Consider the following 21,828-nt stretch of genomic DNA (forward strand, 5'->3'; position numbering starts at 1 on the left):
TTTTGTTTTAAAATACATGTAATCTGAAAGCTTTATTCCTGTAAGTCTTGTTTGCACATGTAAATAATACTTTTGTTTTAAGAAGGTTGTCTGATCACTATATACCAGTGCTCACCCACTGCCTAAGGGAAGAATCACAGGTGCCTGAGCTCAGTGAGACCTTCAGGGTAAGAATGGTGGGATACACAGGGTTTAGTAGCCCAGGGTCAAGTCTAAGAATAGGAGAATTGCAAAATTCCACCCAGGTTAGGTAAGGGTGTGAGATTTGACACCAAGAGAGAGAGAGTGCAGTATGAGTTTTGAACCCAGGTCCCCAGAAGCTCCCACGCTTGAATTCCCCACTTGGTAGTCTGTTCACAGCTGCTGACCCAGGGTTCATAAAGCCAAGCCCAGTTTGAAGCTTCTCTGGTGTATCACTGATGGAGTCCCAAAGCAGCCAAAAGGTTTGCTTGCTCTATTTAAGCCAAGAACAAGAAGCCGTTCAAACTGGGATCCACCCTTCTTTGGGCTGTGTGCCTTAGGCTTCCAGCTTCTGCTCCTCCGGTTTGACTTCTCGTGTCATGGCCTGGCTTGGCTCTTGATCGCTGACTTCTGGTTCTGGTCTCCAATTTGTCTCCTGTTTCTGATATCCTGGAATCCTGACTCTTAATTCCTGACTGTGAACTCCAGCTCTCATTGTTTGTTCTGGCTGCCCATGATTCAGCCTTGACATATTCCTGTAATCATGATATATGGTAATTTAATATGGCAATAAATGGAATATGTAGGATTTGGCATTAGACGGGTCCAAAAATACCTGGTCAGTTGACTGGTCAAAAGTTGTCAATGTCAAAAATGGTCAAATATTTTGAAGAGCTAATTAATTAGAACATTAAGAAAAAAGAGTAAGACTTCATGGTGTTCAATAGTCCAATAGACTCTTTCAAAAACAAGTTAATTAACTCCATTATTTTAACTCAGAAAAGTTTAAAACACAATGAAATTAAGTACTGGAAAATTATAGAATAATTATTACTTTTTAAAGTACTGTTAAGTTGGCATTTAAATGGTGAACGTTATTCAAGACTGAACTGTTTAAAAAAGAGAGAAACAAAATTAAACAAACACATAGCCACTAAAATTTATTTTAAAATTAACTCACGTTAAGTTGGCAGCAGGCCAGCTTACCAAGTAGTGTAATGGTTGTGCATAATAGTCACTTTGTTTTGGGGGAGGAATTTTAATGAAAATGTACCTTCTTCTTTCACTGCCTTCTGAGTAACTTGATAAACCTACAGAAATTAAGTTTAGGTTGATAGCCCTTTAGGTTAGGGCAGTGTTTCTCTACTTTTTTTTTATAAAGTACCCCTTTTTAAAAAAAAAAAATTATAAGTACCCCCCAGTACGTACAGTTTTCACACACACACAACTTTTTTCTACTGTTGCAACACATTTGTTTAAACAACTTAATTATAGCCAGGTGGGCGATGAAATTTTTGGATGTAAAAAGTACAAAAATAATAAAACACTGTAAAACTTAAAACAAAAATTCAGTTTTCTCCAAATTTCAGTTTGTTGACATACTCCCCAGACTTCTCTCAAGTACTCCTAAGGGTACTCGTACCACTGGTTGAGAAACACTGGGGTAGGGTTTGTGTCAAAACAGTAGGCTGCTTTACTGATGTCAGGATATTGTTGCTATAATAATTTACTTTTGTTAGACAGTTAGTTGACATAATTTGATCTGTCAGTTGACTGGCTTGCCAAGCTTAGGAGTGTCGTTCCACTTCTGGTTAACTGCGTGTAGGTAAAATAAGGTCATTATCTGATTGAGATAGAATAGAGATTTCACCACTGGACCCAACCACATCAGCCACCAAATCAGAGGCTCATTTAACTGCACATCCACTAATGTGATCTATGCCAACTATGCCCCACTACCATGTATATGGCCAAACTGGAGAGTCTCTATGGGAAAGAATTAATGGACACAAATCAGATATCTGAAAAGGCCACACACACAAACTTGTTGGAGAACACTTTAATCTGCCTGGACACTCATTAATGGATCTCCAAGTCCCCATTTTATTTCAGGCCAATTCCACAAGCCAAATACACAGGCAAGGGTTCTAACTTAACTTCATTTACAAGTTTAATTCTTTTCAGATTGGAATGAACAGAGATATCAGCTAGCTCACACACTACCTTCCGCATCCTAATGACCTAACCAACCAACGGAGATGCTAATTGTTCTTATCAGCGTCTTGTAACTTGAAAAATCTATTTGCGGTCTTTTTTCTCCTATTTTCTCCCTCCTTTCCCCCATTTCCACCCCTTCCCTTATTTATTCTTGGATCTGGACTTTTAATACTCCTGTCATCTGAAGAAGTGGGTTTTGCCCATGAAAGCTCATAGTACCATCTACATGTTTTGTTAGTCTTTAAGGTGCTACTAGACTATTTGTTGTTTTTTAAGTTTTTCCAGTTACAGAGTAGTAACTCATCTAGACCTCTGAAGCTTCTGAATAGTTAGGCATTAAAAATCTTATTTATTCCTTGTTTTTAGGTTCTGTGTATGCAACAGACTATTCCAATGCCAGTTCAACAGGGGTTTTTGAGCCATTTCAGGTATGAATTAGGGATGTTAGATTTAGATTAATTTAATAATAATGTAACCATCTAAACTTAGCAGTTACATGATTATTCAGTAGACCCTGGTGTCAGGGAATGTCAACCAGTGCTCTCCTAGTCCCACTTCCAGGGAGCCCCCTGCCACTTCACGCTGCTGTCTCTGTATCAGGGATTAGAAAATGGGCTCCCTGTGCAGACCAGCAGACAGAGGCAGCACCTGGGCCCACTGCAGACAAGGGCTGCTCCATGGCAGCCTCCCTTGTCTCTCCCCACCTTCCCACACTGATAGAGACAGCAGGGGAGGTGGTCCACAGAGCCAATGAGCCCCCCAAATACCAGCTTCTGCATCTCCCCCACCTCCTGCTGCCTCTGTGGGGGGAAGCAGGTGTTTTGAAAGCTGACTTCCTGCATGTACCAGTTCCTGCGTGCGCCCTTCGCCCTCTGTGGTTGATAGGATTAAGCGATAAATCCAGGCTTATTGGTTAATCGTTTAGTCCAACTATATGTTGACCTCCCTACTATGAATCTATGAAAATCATGTTATGGATTGTTCTTTGAGACTGGCTACCTTTTTTTAAAATTTCTCTGTTGTTTCAGATGTGTTGGAGTTCTCTTTTGAACAAATTATTTTCAATACCGATATCCATATATCCTGCAGTGGAGGACACAAAGTATGTATGCAGGCAGAATCTAAACAAAAATGTAACATCTGAAAATTATTGTTAGAAAAAGGTAACAAATCTCTGAAGATATTAAAAAGTAATATATTAAATGAAGCCAAAGATAATTTAAATTGTAGATATTTGTAGTTGCACATTTTTGACTGATTTGTAGGTCCAAATTGGTAGGGAAAAGATAAAATAATAGCTTCATGATTTATGTAAATATTAAAAACTAGTAGCATTGTGTATGTTGAGGACTTATTTTAAATTACATTTTTTAATTTCTAAAATTGTCAGTGCAGTGACTTTTTTTAACATTTATTTTAAGTCACAGCTTTGGTTCAGTTGATGCTGAAATATTTGGGGTGCCTATTCCAATAGTGGCCTTGGTGAGTGAAAATCTTTAATTATTTTTTTATTTGAGTGAATAGTGGGATTTTTTTGCAAATACTCTTGTCTGTCTTTATAATTATTAGTTTATCTGTGTTACCTGTGTTTTCTAAAATTCCACTTTGCTCCAAGACGTTTGTTTTCATGGAGAACAAAGGAAAAGTTTCTAACCCTTGTGGTTCTGAAGCAAACCATCCAGAGAGGGAACATAACCTTTGAGGCATTGAATTAGGACTTATGAGATCAGGGTCGTTTTCTAAGTCAGTGTTGTAGGCCCTGATCCGGCAATGGGTTCTACCTATCATAACTCCTTTTGGATTCAAGATGGGTGGAAAAGACACTGTGCTCACGGGTTTCCTTGATGCAGTAGAGCTTTATTTTCTCTGTACATTAGTTCCCCATACATATGGTGACCATATTTTCTAAACCAAAAGTATGGACACATTAGCCATGCCCCCTGTCACAAGAAGTCCCACCCCTGGAGGTAGTACTGCCAGGGTCACATGATCAGAAGTAAAGGGTGTAGTGTAACCTCTCTAAGAGTTCCTTCCACCATCATCCTACCAATAGGAATGAGTTTGGCCCCCATAGGACTCTCACATGCAACTATCCTGCAATAGAATTAATTCAATTTACATTGCATTAACTCTGGGGTGAGATGCTGGGGAAATGTTCCCTCTGAGATTTTCCTCCCATGAGCGGAGTGAATTTTGTCTTGTGCACCAGTATTGAGTTCACGTGCACTTGTTCAGCTGTGTGCCACTGTGGCATCCAAGTTATTAATAAATATCTTATAAACCTCTCCTTTTTCCCTCCGCTGCCATGTCTCCCACCGTCCCCTCATCTGCTCCTCTGATGCTTGGTGCTACCCCCCACCCCTCACACTCCTCAGGTGTCCTGACTCAGCCCTTTGGGGACCAGCCCCTGTCCCCTGCACCAACTCTTCTCTTCCCCCTGTGTCTACTCCTCCTCTAGCCCCACTCTGATCATTTGTAGTTGCCCCTCCCCATTCCCTCTCTAACACCTCCCTCTACCCACCTGCCCTGCCTCTCTCCTCTGTCCTCTGGTGCCCATCCCACCCCTCCATGTGTCTTCCCTTCTGCTTTGCCCCCAGAAATCCCTGGCACCTTTCCTTACCCCTGAACCTTCCTGGTACCTCCTCATCAAGTAGTGAAATGTCTGGCAGGGCTTTCTGGGACATATCACTACTTGATGGGGCACCAGGACAGAGTATTCAAATTCGGGACAGTCCCTGAAAAATCAGGACATATGGTCAGGACGTAAAGTAGGGATGATAATTCACTACCTCTATAGGGCTGGTGAAATCCATTACTGTTTGTGAGATAACAAATACTGTAGAAAATCTATTTGTAAATAAAATATGAGCTGATTGTAAAAAATTATATCCAACAACTGCCATTCATCTCAGTGGAGTGTAATCCCTGAAGCTAATTTAAATGTCAGTTTTGGTAACTGTTTCACTGATTAGCTGGAAGTTTCCTTCTAAAAGTAATTTGCTTATTGTTGGAGACAGTTGTGGACTGTTAAGGGGTCAGTTGGGGAGGCGGTTAGAGGTTGGGGTCAGAGAAATAAAAGTTAAACACTTCAAAACTTCAACTATGTCGTCCCTACCCACAAAGGGGAACACAAATGACCACCTCTGTGTTTTGATATTCTAAAAACCATTACTGTTCCATTTGTCATGTGCCAAAACATCAAACTTTTCCCTTGAATGCTTCTGCAGTATTTTTGTTAATACTGTGTATTTAAAAAAGAAGGAAAAATGGAGTGGCATATTGAAAGTTGGGAACTGAATAAAATAAAATGAAGAGAATTGAGTTTTTGATTGAATCTAATATTAAAATAACTCAGGATATAATTTACTGATTGTGTTACTCATTTTCACAATTAATTCATTTTAAAACCTCCATTTTTGAACTTTTACTTGAAATTGTTGCAGAATTTTCAGTTTGTTAAATGATTTAGGTGCAGTAAGCTGCTTAGTAAATGGAGCATTGGTTCTGGTGAAATCATCTTGTATATAATTTTGATTTAAATGAGAAAAACTGAAGTACGAGGAAGAAAAAAAATGAGGTAGGAAGCTGTATATCAAAAACTAGACAAGTGATTGCTGTGGTACAAAACAAATGCAAATTTTTCTCCACTTTATTAAAAACATATCAAAAAGCTTTGTAACCAAGCCTTACAAAGCTCATCATATTGATCTGATTTTCCCAGAAGTGGAAGATTGCTTGGAAGAGGATAAGTTGTTGTTTATAACTTATACAGGCAGTCCCCGGGTTACGTACAAGATAGGGACTGTAGGTTTGTACTTAAGTTGAATTTGTACTTAAGTTGGAACTGGCGTCCAGATTCAGCCGCTGCTGAAACTGACCAGCGGCTGTCTACCGGAAGCCCGAGGCAGAGTTTCTCTTCCCCGGGCTTCCTGGAATCAGCCGCTGATCAGTTTCAACAGCAGCTGAATCTGGACGCCTGGGACAGAGCAGCTGGGACACTGCCGGGTAGGTCCCCGCAGCACCGCACCTCGGCGCTGCGGGGACCAACCCGGCAGCACCCCAGCTGCTCTACCCCAGGTGTCCCCAAGTCAGAAGCTGCTGAAACTGATCAGCGGCTGATTCCAGGAAGCCCGGGGCAGAGCAACTCTGCCTCCGGCTTCCTGTAGTCAGCTTCTGGTCAGTTTCAGCAGCGGCTGACTTGGGGACGCCTGGGGCAGAGCAGCTGGGGTGCTGCTGGGTTGGTCCAGTAGCGCCGCTCCTAGGCGGCTTTGCTCCGCGTCTCCCTGGTCTGCTGGGGACCTCTCCCCCAGCAGACCAGGGAGACGCGGAGCAGCTTTTCTCGCCCCAGAGGACGCGGGCGGCAGGACCACGGCGCGTCTGGGCGGTCCCGCTGCCCGCATCCTCCGGGGCGGGAAAAGCCCCGTTCGTAAGTACGGATCCGACATAAGTCGGATCCGCGTAACTCGGGGACTGCCTGTATAGAATAAAGGATAATTATTTAGATATGTTGCATAGGACAGGGAACTTTGGCCATTAGCTTTTTCAAAACAGTTTAGATTTGGCTTATTTTTTATACCAGTTCTAACAGATATTGATGATAAGCAGCGTTCTATTTAAGTAGACACTTACCATGGGATGTGTCTCAGCCATTGTTTGAATAGTACTTTATACTGCTAGTAGTACTGCTGAAATCTACAGTGTAAGCAAAGATGGTAGAATTTGGTCCATTATGATTAACATAAGAGAGTTGAAAGTCTTGAACTTGAAAGAGACTTGAAAATCAAAAACAAAACTGCCATATATAAAAGAATTTGTATTTTATCATTGTTACTTTTTCAGAAAAGGAAATATATGAATATGATTATTCTAAAGTGTGAAATATATGTATTTGAAGATGGGGGAAATCTTATGCATCAAAATTTAGCTGCTGTTAGTAATTGGTATGTTTGTTTGCACTGTAGGTAGCTGACCAGCAGGCAGCCATGTTTGGACAATGCTGCTTTCATGCAGGAGATGTTAAAATAACCATGGGAACAGGTACCTTTTGGGATGTTAACACTGGGAACCAACTTCACACGTCTAGGGCAGGTAAATTTTGGCATTTAAAACTGTTTTATCATTTTTTTTACCTGTTTTTTAAAGATGATTGCAACAAGGTTAAAAATAGGTTTTGTCTTGAATTTTTTGCTGCTTTTGGAATTAAAGGAATGAAGGGCATTTTCTTCTTTGAATGGTGTCCCTGTATGTGCTCCCTTCTAAGTATGCTTAGAAGTGCCCCCATCACCTTCAGTCAGAGATTTCTCATAGCAGTGTCCATTTGATCCCATCTATGGTCTTAGAGAAACTTGTATTTCTCAAAAGTGTAACCTCTATCTGGTATTCAAATCTAGAGACAAAATTTCACTCCTTACAATGGAGAGATTGCATCCTGTCTCTGATCCAAACCAGGAGCATCCTCCTGCATGCCAGTCTCAAAGGAAGTCAGCTGCCTTTTCTGTCTCTGAGCCGCACTCTTCAAGGACATCTGAGAGAGAGAACAAGATTCCTCTCAAGTCTTCTAAAGTTCTCCAGATACGGAATCAAGCTCAAAGAAGTTTGTCATCATCTCTCCCATGTCCCATTGGTCTCCAGTATTGTACCCACAAGGCTGCTGGTTCCTCTGGTACCAAGAACTCTGTAAGCTCACAGACGCTTAAGTATCGGACTTCAAGAGACCATTGGTACCAACAGGAAGACCGTGTCATCAAGAAGAGCTCTACTGTGGTACTGAAAAAGAGGGCTTGAACTCTGACCAGATTCTCTCCAAAATGTTCAAAACTCATGGTATTGTTAACTCCCTTAGCTACTGTTACTAAGCTCATTCCCAGGCCATGATACTGACCCTATTAGTACCATAAGAATTGAGGTTTCCCTGGATTCTTCACAGCATCAGAGACTCCTGATTAACCATTGCTCATATGCAAACTCTGCTTTGTACCCAGAAATTCCAAGTCTTTGGACATACCTGTCTGGTACCAATGGTGTTACCTCACATTTCTTCAATACCAGGAGTCTCCAGATCTCTGGACACCCATCCAGTACTGATAGTGTACCACAATCTGCTTCTTCTGCCCCACTGTTACTGAATGACATTAGAGGGGGAGGATTCTGATGAAGATTTTGACTTAATCTTCCAAATATCTATGCAAGGCTTTCTGCACCACTCCTATGGGGTCTCAACATCTGCTGTTGACAGATATAGACAACCCTTCTCACCCTATCTTTCCAAGAGACCAAAGTCTCAGGCAGAGACCTTTGAGGAATAAGAGGCCAGGGCTGACAAGATTTTCCTACATGAAACATTTCTTCATCCCCAAATGCCACCTAGATTCATAGGACTGGAAGGGATCTCAAGGTCATCTAGTCCAGTCCCCTGCACTCATGGCAGGGCTAAGTGTTTTCCAGACCATTCTTACAGTTTTAAGTAGTTTCAGGATCTCATCAAGAGGGTTGCAAATTCTTTACAGATCACCCTGGTGGAGATTAAAGAAGTGCATGATAAGCTGCTCAGTATTCTCCATGCAGCCCCCTCTGCCCATATTGCCTGTCAGTCAAAAAGGCACTCTTGGGTCCTACAATGGTCATCTCACATACTTTGGCCTGAATTCCTCCCACGTGCAAAAGGGCAGACAGAAATATTACGCTCTTCCTCAGGAGCCAGAATTTGTATTTGCTCACCCATCCCCTAATTCCTTGGAAGGTGAGGTGGTTAACAAACATGGAAGGCAGCTCTACACTAAATCTATGGCTTGTAATAAAAATCATAAGCGTCTCAACCTCTTTGTTAAGCAATCTTATTCCTCAGTTACTTTACAGTTTAGAATTTCCAGCTACCTCTGGCTTAATGACAAAGAACAAAAACACAAATTATACCAAGCTGAACTCGTTTATTGAACATAAGGGCTATGTCTACACTGCAACACTATTTCAGGATCCCAGAGTACCCCAAAATAGCTATCCTGTGTCTTCACAGCAAGCCCGTTATTTAAAAATATAACAGGCTCACTATTCCGACATCCCTGTAAACCTCATTCCATAAAGAGTAAGGGACGTTAGTGGGTTACTTTGAAATTTCGTACTGTGTAGACAGCACCAAATTACAAAATAAGCTAGATCGAAATAAGATACGCAAATTGAGCAATGTGAATTGCTTATCTTATGTTAAGCTATGATGCAGTATAGATGCATCCTTGCTGACAACACAGAGAACAGTTCCAGGCAATTATTGCAGAAGACTAACTGCTTGCCATGATTTCTCAACAGACTTTTCTTGACTCTCTTGATACTGCCACTCCTTCAACTTCTGTGGAGGTAGTAATAAGGAGAGCCTCCTGGCTACACTTCTCAGGATTTCCAAAGGAGGTCCAGACTAGGATAGAAGACCTCCCTTTTGATGACATTAAGTTGTTTGCAGACAACACTAATGAATCTCTATACATTAAAAGATTCCAGGGCCATTTTAGAATCTCTGGGAATCTACACACCAGCTCAGAAGAGAGAATTTAGTAGGTCCCAGACAGCACAGAGATCTCATCCCACCCAGTTACTGAGCTCATAGAAGCAGTATGAACCTCGTCCCATGAGACAGAAGTTCTAGAGTAGGATACTACCTTCATCCTAGCCTTCAACTTCACAACCTGCCACATCAAAGTATTAATTTTAATGGGATCATCGAGGTCCCGAGTTGCCATTCTCTTTCTTACCGGCTGCAGCATTTCACTTGCCTTCTTCCCTTCAGCAGCCACCTTTACCACTTCCAGTAAGCTTTGAAGTCCCTTGCTATGGACAAGTGGATTTTGGAGATTATATGCAATCAGATTGTCAATAGGGCACCTTACCTTCCAGGGACATAGACAGCAGGCACTTGTTTGAAACCATGAATGGGTGCTTCATGTAATCTGAAATGGGGCACACCTCAGAAATACACCCAGTTTTGTCCCAGAGCAGGGCTGCGTCACCACTCCCTGGGTGATGCCTTTCATTTGCAGAGGTTGTTGGGTCTTCTGTATGCAAGCCCTCAGGCTCCTCTGATATCCATACTTCTACTCAAAATAAAAAGGTCTGGGCCAGAGTTATTTTGATTGTTCCAATGTGGCCCAGACAAACATAGTTTCCTTACCTGTTCTCATTTATCATCCTCCACCACTGCTCTTCTCCCAGAAGTGTGGAAAGAGCCTTCACTTCAGTCTCAGAATCCTTCATCTCAAACCATGGCTGATCATTGGTTCACAGGTATAGAAATGGCCTGTTCACAGCAAGTAAAAAGAGTGCTACTGTGCAGCAGAAAACAGTCTGCATGCTGCATTTAGTTACAAAAATGCACGGGATTTTCCTGCTGGTGTGATGTCACTTTGCACCAGCAAGCTCATCACTTCCAGACATACTGGACTACATTCTAAAACTAAAGAGCTTGGGGTTTTTACTGAGTTCCACTAGAGAGTTCATTTGGCTGGCATCACAGCCTTACATTCTCCAATAAAAGGTTATAGTAGAACCTTAGAGTTACAGATACCTTGGGAATGGAAGTTGTCCATAACTCTGAACAAAAACACAGCTCTGGCTCTAGAAGTTTGCTCAAGGGATGTTACATTTAGATTAACTGGTTAATCGATAGTCAATGCAATTTGCTTCAACTATTCAATAAGTCAATAAAGGTGCCTCTGCCTTCAAAGTGTAGCAACAGCCCCAGGGTTGCCACAGGCTGGAGCACCCCCCATCTGTGGTGCAGTGGGCCCAGCTAGATTGAAGTGCCCCCTCCCACAGCACAGATCGGGCCCACCACAGGCAGGGGCTGCTCCAGTTGGGGCAGGCCTACCATGCGCCACCGCGGGTGGGTGGGGAGTTGTTCCAGCTCAGCTGAGCTGCTGGTTAACTGGTAACTGGTAAGCACGCAGTAAGGGTGATGTTTACTGGTTATCCCAGGGGTGGGCAAGAGGCACCTAGTGGCTCAGATCGAGCCCGCCAAGTGGCCGGATCCAACCTGTGGCTGCCTCGCTGGTGCCCTTACTACAGAGCAGCAGCAGCCACTTTAAACAGCACGCTGCTAATTGCTATGCAGTCTGGGCAGGGAGGAGAAAGCTTTGTGTGCTGTCTCCACCCCCTAGCAAAATCCCTCCATTTCCATTGGCCAGTTTCTGGCCAATAGGAGCTGACTCATTTTGCTGAAAGCAGGAGCAGCGAATGAAGCCTCCTCACTCCCCCCCTATGCTGGAGCAGAGGCACATGGAACAGACCACCCAGCAGTCAGGAATAGAGCCTGTCTCGAGTTCCTGCAGAGCTGCTAGCTGGGAGCCACCTAGGTAAGTGCCTCCCAGCCAGATCCTGCTTATGGCACCCCATCCCCATTTTTCCCCCAACTACGTGCTCCAGGCCACCACCCATTCCAAGATTTTGGTAAGTGGTCAAGGGTTGCACTTCTGTGGATGGGGCCAGGGTCTGGGACCCTCTGTATCCTGTCCCCACCTCCTCCAGGTCACAGCTCCCTCCCAGACCCTGCACCCTAACCTATGTCCTTCCCCCAGGCCAGAATAATTTCCTGCACACATAGTTCTTCCTGACCCTGCTCCCCATTCCCCTGCCTCACATCACCACCCAAACTCTCTGCACCCCTTTCTCCCCAGTCACTATTCCCTCCCACACCTTGTACCGCCTCCTACACCCCTCCCCCGGGCCAGAATCCTCTCCTGTACCCATAACCCCTCCTGGACCCTGCACCCCAAGCATAACCCCCTCCTTCGCCCAAACTCCCTCTCAGACCCCACATTCCCTCCTGCTCCCTTCTATAGCCCACCTGCTGACCCAGACCCTGTGTGTCCCCCACCCCCAAAGTGCAGCCCTTGACCACTTACCAAAATCTTGGAATGGCCCTCCACTAAAAATTATTGTTCCTCCCAGGTAAACCACTGACACCCCTAACTCCCACTCCATGTACAAATGTTTGACTGTCCCTTGAGTTGTCTCAGATACTTCACCTGTTATGTATTCCAGCACAGCTTTACAAAAGAGTGAGTCTATTAAACAGTCACCAAGTCACTTTATAAGAGTAAAAGCTATGCAATACTAGATACACCAGGTGAATTGTTAAGTAGACACATTCCCTCAATTTTGAAAGCAGCTCCTCTCTGACATAGGGATGTTAAATATTAGTTAATCGAATAGTTGATTAACCTCATGAGTTCTTATCAGTTACTCAACTATTTTGTAGTCCCTGGGGGTGGGGCTGGCAGTCAGTGCACTCCAGTCCCACTCCCAGCGAGCCCCCTGCTACTCTGCACTGCTGTCTCTCTATTAGAGGCAGCAGCGCGGGGAGCCAGGCAGGAGCTGGTCCTCCAGGGGAGCCAATTTAAAATCCAGTTCACCTCACGGATTGGTTGGCTGCCTGCCACCCTGCGCTGTTGCTTCTGATACAGAGGCAGCAGCACAGGGTGGCAGCAGCCCCTGTCCAGACTCAGTGCAAGCCGGAACTGAGCTGGGCTGCCTGCCCACCTGGCTCTTATTACACTTTAAATACAGAGCCACAATGGGCGTAGGTCCTGGGCCCAGTGCAAACTAGAACTGAGCTGGGCTGCTGGCCAGCCTGCTAAAAGATTTACTGCTGGAGGGAGGTGGGAAATGTATGTAATCTATATCATTAACCTATAAACTTTTACTTGTTGGTTAATCGACTATACTATTACATCCCTACTTTGACATCTTCAGGCATACCACTAATAAAGTATGAAACAGTGTAGTCTGTCTTTAGTTTGACAAAGGCACTGTTTGCAGTTTGGGAATTACTTGAAGATCATTAACATTTTAAACCAGTTCTTTGTAATTGTGCTTTATACTCTGCACAGTTTGCAAACATATCCAATGAGAGATATTTGTGTTGATGTTACCAGTTTAAGTAATGATGATTTGTTGATGTTTTTTCAAGTCTTTAAGCTTTCTCTGAAAAAAAATGTTCAGGTTTATCTTCAATCATGTGTGATTAGTTTCCAAAGGTATGAATAAAGACATTGGCTGGATGGCCCGCTACATTCCACATCCTAATGAGATAAAAAAACAAACAATGAGTACTTAAGAACAATTTGCAACTTCTTTATCAGCTTCATGTAGCATGGAGACTCTGACTGACTGTTTCCTTTTTTTTTCCTTCTCTTCCCCCCATCCCCTATTTATTTCAAAACTGGACCTTATAAATCCATTCATCTGAAGTGGGTTCTGCCCATGAAAGCTTATGATACCATCTACATGTTTTGTTAGTTTGAGCTGCAAGACTATTTGTTGTTTTTTAAGTGTTTCTAGTTTCCAAATGTTACAGTAACTTTGAAAGCTTCATACTTTCAGCAGGCAGCACTGCTTCATACTTTCAGCAGGGAACACACTACTATTTCAAATTAACTGATTTAAAGCCACATTGTATTTACCATTGTATTTCTGCATTTCTTTGTTCTTTTGAAGCTGTTATTAGCAAAACTGTGTCCTTTTCACAAAATGATCCATCTTTTACTGAATCACATCCTAGCAACAAATGAACTGCTCCACACACTGAATTATTTCACGTATGCATAAGAACATGATGTTTGTTTTATACTCTTAACGTACATATTTTAAATTGGGATTCGTATTGTTTTGTATAAGGCAAATCTCACAGCACAGTGCCACAGATGGCTAGCAAAAGCACAGAGACATCCTAATTATGAAACTCATTCTCTTACATAGAATTGTATATTGAAAAATGAATTTTCAGAAATATTTTTGTCACTGTTTGAGTACCTTCAGTGAATGGCACTGTTTTTTCCCTCATGACTGTTGTTTTATGTTTCTGTATCTCTGTGTATTTTCTGCTTGGAGTCTGAAGCCTTTTGATTTATATTAGGACTAAGAATATTCAGAACCCTGTAGAAATCTTTTTGTGTAAGTAACTTCTGTAATTTAAGAAAAGCATGTGTACACGTTGAATAGCTTTAATTATGGGCAGATATATTTTAAATTGCAGAATTTTATAGCTTTTAAGACTTTTTGTTTCTAACATCCACATGCTAAATAATGTTTCTAACAAGAATCTTAACTTTGTAAAATCCTAAACTGCTTCATGAAGCTCTCAAAACATCTATTCTTTAGTAGTTATTTTTATTCTTTCAGTGGCCTTTTTTGTAACTAGATATAGTAACTCTAAATTGATTATAGTTTGCTTTTCATATCTCCTCTATTAAAAATAAACTATTCTTGTCTGGTTTACTTTTGCATTTTTGGTGGAATATTTTCTTTTAAGGCCCCACAAAATGTTCAAGGAATGTAAAGGAAGTAGACAAAAATTGTGCCTACATGTTGAACTTCTCTAGTCTGGCACCCTCAGGACCTAACCTGTGCTGAACCAGAGAATTTTCCCAACCACAGGAGGTCAATATTGTCTAGCAGCATTATCAATGCTTCCACTGCTTACTGGGCTATTAGAAGACACTTAAGGGTAAATTAGAGCTAAATAACAGCATAGAACACTGAGAGCAAGGACTAGTGGCTGTAAACAAACTTTATGGGACTGCAGGAAACTTGGCCACACCCATGATATGTGGACATCCAGCTATCTAGAATCATACCAAACCACGGATGTTGCCGGACAAGGGAGTGCTGGACTACAGAGGTTCAACCTATACAGTTTAAGGACATTTTGTTGTGTTTTATTTCATCTCCCTGAAAGCACTTAATGGACTTGAATACTTTTATTTTATTTCCTATGTTTGTGCATATACACGCATGTGCAAAATTTTAAGGTCTGTATCCACTGGTTGGTTGGAAGATTGGGAAAGAGGTGGTCTTCTTAACTGAAGGCAGCGCAGCAGATGCTGGCTCTACCATAAAATGGGCTAAGAAGTTAGGTAAGTAACTTATTAATATATATATAATGCTATAAAGCAATGTTCCCTGTAAGATGCTGCTTTATAGGATTCTCTAGCTGGCTCCTGTTCAAGGTATTAGGCTTCCATTATTTCTCTTTAATAGGTAAGTGGTATAATTTATCCTGGAAAATTCCCAGTGGTGGCAATTCCACAGTCTCTTTAAGTAGCCTGTTGCATTGCTAGGATTTTTTTTTTAAACTATAGTAATATCTAACTTGAAATTTCCTTGTTGAAATGCAGGCCCATTAGTTCCAATTGATTAATGAAAAAAATGGATTCCTGTTCTTTTAGTAATATTCCTTTTTCTTGTTTGTCATCTTTTTTTCTTGACTGAACATGCTCAATTCTTTTAATATTTCCTTTGGAGCAGTGGTTCCCAACCTTTTGGAGCATATGGACTCCTTTTCAATCTATTACAGTTTCACGGACCCACTCCTTGTGGGAGGAAAAAAAAGAAAAGTAAGGGGGGAAAAAAGAAAAGGAAAGTAAGAAACGACTACGGGGCTATGCCCCCTGCTCACTATGCTCACCAACCCCGCTGTCTCTGGGGGTAAGCAACCGTGGTTTTCCTCCCTCCCCCCAGCCCAAGCTGTGCCAGCTCTGGCTCTTCCCCCGCCCCTTCCCAGTGGCCAGCCCTAGCTTCTCCCCTCCCCCACATGAGAGGAAGAGCCAGCACCTAAAGCTCCATGGCTCACAGCACATCCCCTTCCTTAATCCCTACCCCCACCTCTGCCTCTATTCCTACATCCACCAATCCTCCCTAACCCTGCCCTACCCCACACTGCCCTCTTTCCATCTCTACCCCCATCTCCATTCCTACACCCACCATCCTCCCTAACCCCTCCCCACACTGCCAATTCCTGCCTCCACCTCCTTCCTCCATTCCTACACCCCATCCTTCCCTAGCCCCGCCCCCTCCATGCCCTCACACTGCCCACCCCCCTTCCTCCATTCCTATATCACCTCACCATTCCCCTTTACCACACCACCCACCACCCACATACACCGTATCCCCCTTCCTCCCTTTCTACGCACACCCTGCTCCCTCCCTTGAACAGGCAACCTAACCAGCAAGGAAACTGCGCCAGCGGGTTGGCAGCTGCTCTGAACACTACTAGGCCACCCCTTTGTGATGCCTCAGGCAGCTTGGCGCTGGGCTCAGGACACAGCCACATGGGGCATGGCGGAGGATGGGGTGGTAGGTGGTAGGGGATGCTGGGCACCTCACCCTGTCCCTGGTGCTTGCCAGGTTGAGAATAAAATAAATTCATGTCTACAAACCTATTTCAAAAGCAACATTTAACAACAGACACTGGAATTATCAAAGGACATTAAATGCTCAACCATGATTTTAATAGGACCTAATTAGTGTTCAGACTAATATCCCAAGCACAGGGGAACTGGCACGGCTCTCACCCCCTCCCCCACTTGGGAGCACCGGGGAAGCAGTGGGGGGAGGGAGTGATTCTTCCCCATGAGTGAAGCTGGGGCTTCCCCATCCCCCCACACAGCGGGAAGCCAGCATTAGTACTCCAACTGCACTGGGACTAGGAGAGGGGGACGAGGCTGCAGCTCCAGGCAAAGGGGGCCCGGGCTGCTCAGGTCAGTGTCGCCAGGCCGCCTGCCGTGCAGAGGTGCCACTCATTACTGCAGCCCTTTACGTGGCTGGGAAGGAGGGAGCCAATCTGGGCTTGGGTCTCACCAGGGCGGCTTGGGAGATGAGATAGCGGGCAGGTGGCCAGGGACACGGTCTGCCTCCCCCTGTGCTTTTCGTGAGCCTGCAGCCCCATCTACCTAGTGTCCGAGGCAGGGGAGCCTGTGCGAGATCAGAGCCTGTGGGACACCAAAGTGATGTGAAGATGTCACTCTGTCATTCCACAGGAGAAACTTTCTTTGATATACAGAAAGAAAAGTAGAAAAGGAAAGTAAGGATCGGGCCCCTGTAGTACCATCTGGGTCCACAGACCACAGGTTGGGAACCACAGCTTTAGAGGCCTTTCAGAAACAGTTAATCATTTCTTTTGTTCTTTCCTGAAAACTCCAATCTTTCTATCTTACATATTTTAAATCTGGTGCCCAATTTTATTTGAATTGTAACTTGAGATAATTGATTACCAGTTACTTGAGATGAGTAACTTGATAGTAAATGTTACTTTAGATGCTGCCTGGGCTCTTTCTCTCCCCCCCCCTCCCACCACATTTTGCCAGCCTGGGTTCCCCTTACCCCGCCCCACCAGCCCAGGCCCCTTCTCCCTCCCCTGCCATGCCAGTCCAGGTCTCCCTCCTCCCCGCCCTCCACCATGCCAGCCTGAGCCCCTTCTCCCTCCCTTGCTATGCCAGCCTGGAGCCCCCTTTTTCCTTCCCCCCCCCCACCCTGCCAGTCCAGACCCCTTCTCTCTCCCCTTCCACTGCGAGCCTGGGCCCCTTCTCCCTTCCCTACCACATTAGCTGGGGCTCCTTCTCACTCCCCCCTCAAGCCAGGGTCCCTTCCCCCTCTGCCCCACCACCAGCATGGTTCCTTTCTCCTCTCCAGCTACCCCATCAACCATGGCGCATGCCAGGCCCGGTTTTAATCACGGTGTCCGGGGAGACACAGGCGTGCCTGCATGCCCCATGTGGGGTGCAGTGAGGCACAGGTAGTGCTGTGTGCATCCGTCGCTCCGAGGCACTGCAGCCTGCTGTGGTGGGGAAAGCAGCAGTGCAGAGGGCTGCTGTCTCTATCTCTCTCCTTTATTGTCCTGTCTGCGCTGCTCACTGCCCCAGCCCTGCCTGCAGAGCCCAGGGCCGCCTGCCAGGAGCAGAAGGCAAGGAGCAAACAGGTCGGTGCAGCAGCTCCCCCAGGCAGCTAAGGAGTGCTCTGGTAGCTGTGTTAAGTCTCTGTGAGGGCAACCGGACTTTGGGTGGTCAAGCATCACACTCCGGCTCCCCAAGACCCTAGCAGCGGGGGAGCCCGCAAGAGTCCACTGCTGGCATGTAAGTCCAGCTGAAAGGCCCACTCCTAGTGCCTATCCCCGAGCTGCTTTCCCGAGCACCATACTATTTTCCCCTCTCCTCCCACCCAGCCTGTCACAGCTGCTATGTGGGGTCTGCCAGCTACTATGCATGTTTCTTGGCATTGAAAGCCCTGTGGGGTGGAGGTGGAGGAAGGGGGAGTAGAGGCTTGGTTTACAATAGCAATTCCAAGTGGCAAAGGGAAGCAGCAAGGTCGGACTTGAGAGGGAGGAGGCAGGCAGGACACAGAGTCATGTGATTTGAAGGCTTCAATATCTGAGACATAGGTGAGAGGATTATTCTAAGAGGGGTGGGTGAGATTCTGTGGCCTGCACTGTGCAGGGGGTCAGACTAGATGATCATAATGGTCCCTTCTGACCTTAAAGTCTATGAGTCTATGATGTCACTCTGTGTCATTCTGCCGTCCCACAGGAAAAGGTTTTTTTAATATATAGAGAGAGAGATAAAGTGGTAGGGATATTTGAAAATAGTTGTGGATTTGTCATCTTATTGCTGGATAGTTTTTTTTTTTTCATGGGGCTGGTGGAATTGAAATTCAGGAGGTTTTGTTTTCTTAATATATGCCAAATAGACTTTTCTTCATATATTATAATAGTCAAGATTACTAAAAGAAATATTCTAAGTAAATAATTTAATGATGTGACTTTTATGTGCACCTGTACAGATCTTTTCACCAGCGTAGAGGAGATATCAAGAATGGCACAAAGTGTGGTTGATTCTGAAGGAGTGTGTTTTGTTCCCTCTTTTAGTGGTTTGCAGGTAAAAGTGCCATCCTTAATAATATGACAAAAACCATTTATTGTGTCCTGCTTGAACATGAATACTTGTCACTGGTATCTATTCTGTTCTATTCAGGGTCTTGTTCCCTGCCCATCACGTTGGTATCTGGGGGCCTCTTTGAACATCTAAAAACATTAATGAATGTATCCTCAAAAAAAAATGTGAGGTAGGGAAATATTCCCATTTTATAGATGGGGAACTGATTAAGTGATTTGCCCAGTGTCACAAGAACTGAACCCATATCTCTTGCATCTCAGTCCAGAGCCTTCCCCACCAGTCATTATTTTATAGACATCTATTATATTCCCCCTTAGTTGTCTCTTTTCCAAGCTGAAAAGTCTTATTAATCTTTTCTAATATAGCAGCTGTTCCATACCTCTAAACATTTTGTTGCCCTTTTCTGAACTTTTTCCAGAGACAGGGTTTTTTTTTTTTTTTTGAGGGGCGGAGGGGAGACGGTGGTTCTTGTATTTTTGTTGGTTTTTGTTTTTGAAGTTGAGGCAACCACATCTGCATACAGTATTCAAGATGTGGGCATACTATCTATTTATATAGAAGAAATAAGATATTCTCTATCTTACTCTCTGTCTCTTTCTTAATGATTCCAAATATTCTGTTTGCTTTTTTGACTGCCTCTGCATATTGAGTGAATGCTTTCAGAGAACTGTCCACAATAATTCCAAGATCTCACTGTTGAGTGGTAACAGCTAATCTAGTTGCCATCATTTTATACATATAGTTGGGATTATGTTTTCCAATATGCATTACTTTGCATTTATCAGCATTGAATTTCATCTGCCATTTTGTTGCCTAATTTATTACAGGCAGTCCCCGGGTTACGTACAAAATAGGGACTATAGGTTTGTTCCCTGTGCACAGCAGGGAGACAGGAGCAAAGCCGCAGAGGCGGGGGACCCCGCCGCCTGTGCGGCTTTGCTCCGGGGCAAAGGACAAGGAGACCCGGAGCAGGGGGGCACACCAGGGAGACCCGGAGCAGCTTTTCTCGCCCTGGAGGACGCGGTGGCGGGACCGGTGCGCTCTGGGCGGTCCGGCTGCCCGCGAGCTCCGGGGCGATAAAAGCCCCATTCTTAAGTGCAGATCCGACGTAAGTCAGATCCGTGTAAGTCGGGGACTGCCTGTATCTAGTTTTGTCAGATCATTTTGAATCTCTTCACATTCTGCTTGACCTTACTATCTTGAGCAGTTTAGTATCATATGCAAATTTTGCCCCCTCACTGTTTACCCCTGTCTCCAGATCATTTATGAATATGTCCAGAGAAGAGCAACAAATAATTTAAGGTCTAGAAAGCATGACTTATAAGGAAAGAGTGAAATAATTGGATTTGTTTAGTTTGGAAAAGAGAAGACTGAGGTGGGACATGATAGCACTTTTCAAGTACCTAAAAGTTTATTAAAAGAAGGAGAAAAATTAATCTCTTTAACATCTGATGATGTGGGGGAAATCTCATTCCCCTGGGGTACAGAGCCCCCAGAAGGGTCCGAGGCCGGAGGTCAAATCAGTGAGGCAGGAGAGAAATCTAGAAAGGAAAACTTTATGATGCATGCATGCAGGCTGTCACTTCCAAGAGTGAAAGCAGCCCTGAGAGACAGATTCAGGGATTCTTTATACAGTATGTTCAGACAGTTCAGTTGTTGATTGTTTTTCTTTAACATATCAAAGTCTCAGCAGAAGTACTCTGAGATGTTTCTGTTCACACCAGGAGTGCTAGAAGTAAGTTTTACAGTACAAAGCCACATCAGAACTTGAGTGGAGAAGTCTACAAGGCAAACTGTGACAAAGATAAGGGTTTACATGACAAATTGTGACAGACTAGGAGTATCCATGAACTTGAGATAGGCATTGTAAGGGTCTTGATTAGAGTTAATTTGATTTCTCTCTGTTACAGGGAGAGAGGCCTGGAAAACTTTTTAACCCTTACAGCAGTTTTCTTTTAGAGAGTTTTGATTTCCTGCACAGTCCCCCCTTTAGACACAATTGGAGTCATTTGATTTTTCTCCCACAATGATAGGCGAAGAAGCAATGGGATTAAATTTCAGAAAGGGAGGTTTAGGTTGGACATTAGGAAAAACTTCCTAACTTTCAGGGTGGTTAAGCTTAGGATTAAATTGCCTAGGGAGGTTGTAGAATCTCCATCACTGGAGATATTGAAGAGCTGGTTAGGTAAATGTCTATCGGGGCTGATCCTAGGTGGTGCTTGGTCCTGTCATGAGGGCAGGGGAATGGACTTGATGACCTCTTGTGGTCCTTTCCAGTTCTCGTGTTCTGTGATTCTGTGTTGAATAGAATAGGTCCCAGTACAGACCCCTGCAGGTCACGATTGTCCAGCTCTCTCCATTCTGAAAACTAACCATTTATTCCTAACCTTTGTTTCCTATCTTTTAACCAGTTACTACTCCATGAGAGCACCTTCCCTCTCTTTGCTTAAGAGCATGGGTGGGGTAACTTTTTTGGGTTTGGGGCTGCTGACCCACAGAAACATCAGTCCGGGGCCACACACAAGTGAGAAGCAAACTGAGAACTCTCTGACTGAGAATGAAAAAGACACTCCTCACATTCCCCTCACCCACCAGAGCCTGGGGGCTCAGGCTAGTAGATTTTGCATGCTCCAGCCCTGTGGTTGGGTTGCCGGGAGGCTGGAGTGCTAATGCAGGGGGATCCCTGAGCCTTGGGGGCTGGATCTGGCTCCCGGGCCTGAGGTTCCCCAACCCTGCGTAAGAACCTTTAGTGAAGGACCTTGTCAAAGGTTTTCTGGAAATCTACATACACTATTCACTGGATCCCCCTTGTTCATGTGCTTTTTGAACCTCTCAAAGAATTTTAGTAGATTAGTGAGGCATGATTTCCCTTTACAAAAATCTTGTTGACTCTTCCCCAACAAACTATGTTTATCAATGTGTCTGACAGTTCTGTTTTTCA

The 21,828-nt window shown here is 44.1% G+C and overlaps 1 protein-coding gene across 4 annotated transcripts in view; it reads left to right on the top strand.

The window, feature by feature from the left end:
• Window positions 1–21,828, top strand: part of GK5 (glycerol kinase 5) — a 70,872-nt gene that overhangs the window by 35,257 nt on the left and 13,787 nt on the right. For all 4 annotated transcript variants that reach the window (XM_075937655.2, XM_075937652.2, XM_075937653.2 and 1 more), the window contains 6 exons: window positions 2,545–2,606; window positions 3,207–3,280; window positions 3,600–3,660; window positions 7,140–7,266; window positions 14,973–15,077; window positions 18,775–18,869. In XM_075937655.2, the coding sequence (XP_075793770.1) occupies window positions 2,545–2,606; window positions 3,207–3,280; window positions 3,600–3,660; window positions 7,140–7,266; window positions 14,973–15,077; window positions 18,775–18,869 (524 nt within the window). The remainder of the gene's footprint in view (window positions 1–2,544; window positions 2,607–3,206; window positions 3,281–3,599; window positions 3,661–7,139; window positions 7,267–14,972; window positions 15,078–18,774; window positions 18,870–21,828) is intronic.

Source organism: Pelodiscus sinensis, chromosome 10 (assembly GCF_052426305.1).
Source record: "Pelodiscus sinensis isolate ZL-2025 chromosome 10, ASM5242630v1, whole genome shotgun sequence".
Classification (NCBI taxonomy): Eukaryota; Metazoa; Chordata; order Testudines; family Trionychidae; genus Pelodiscus; species Pelodiscus sinensis.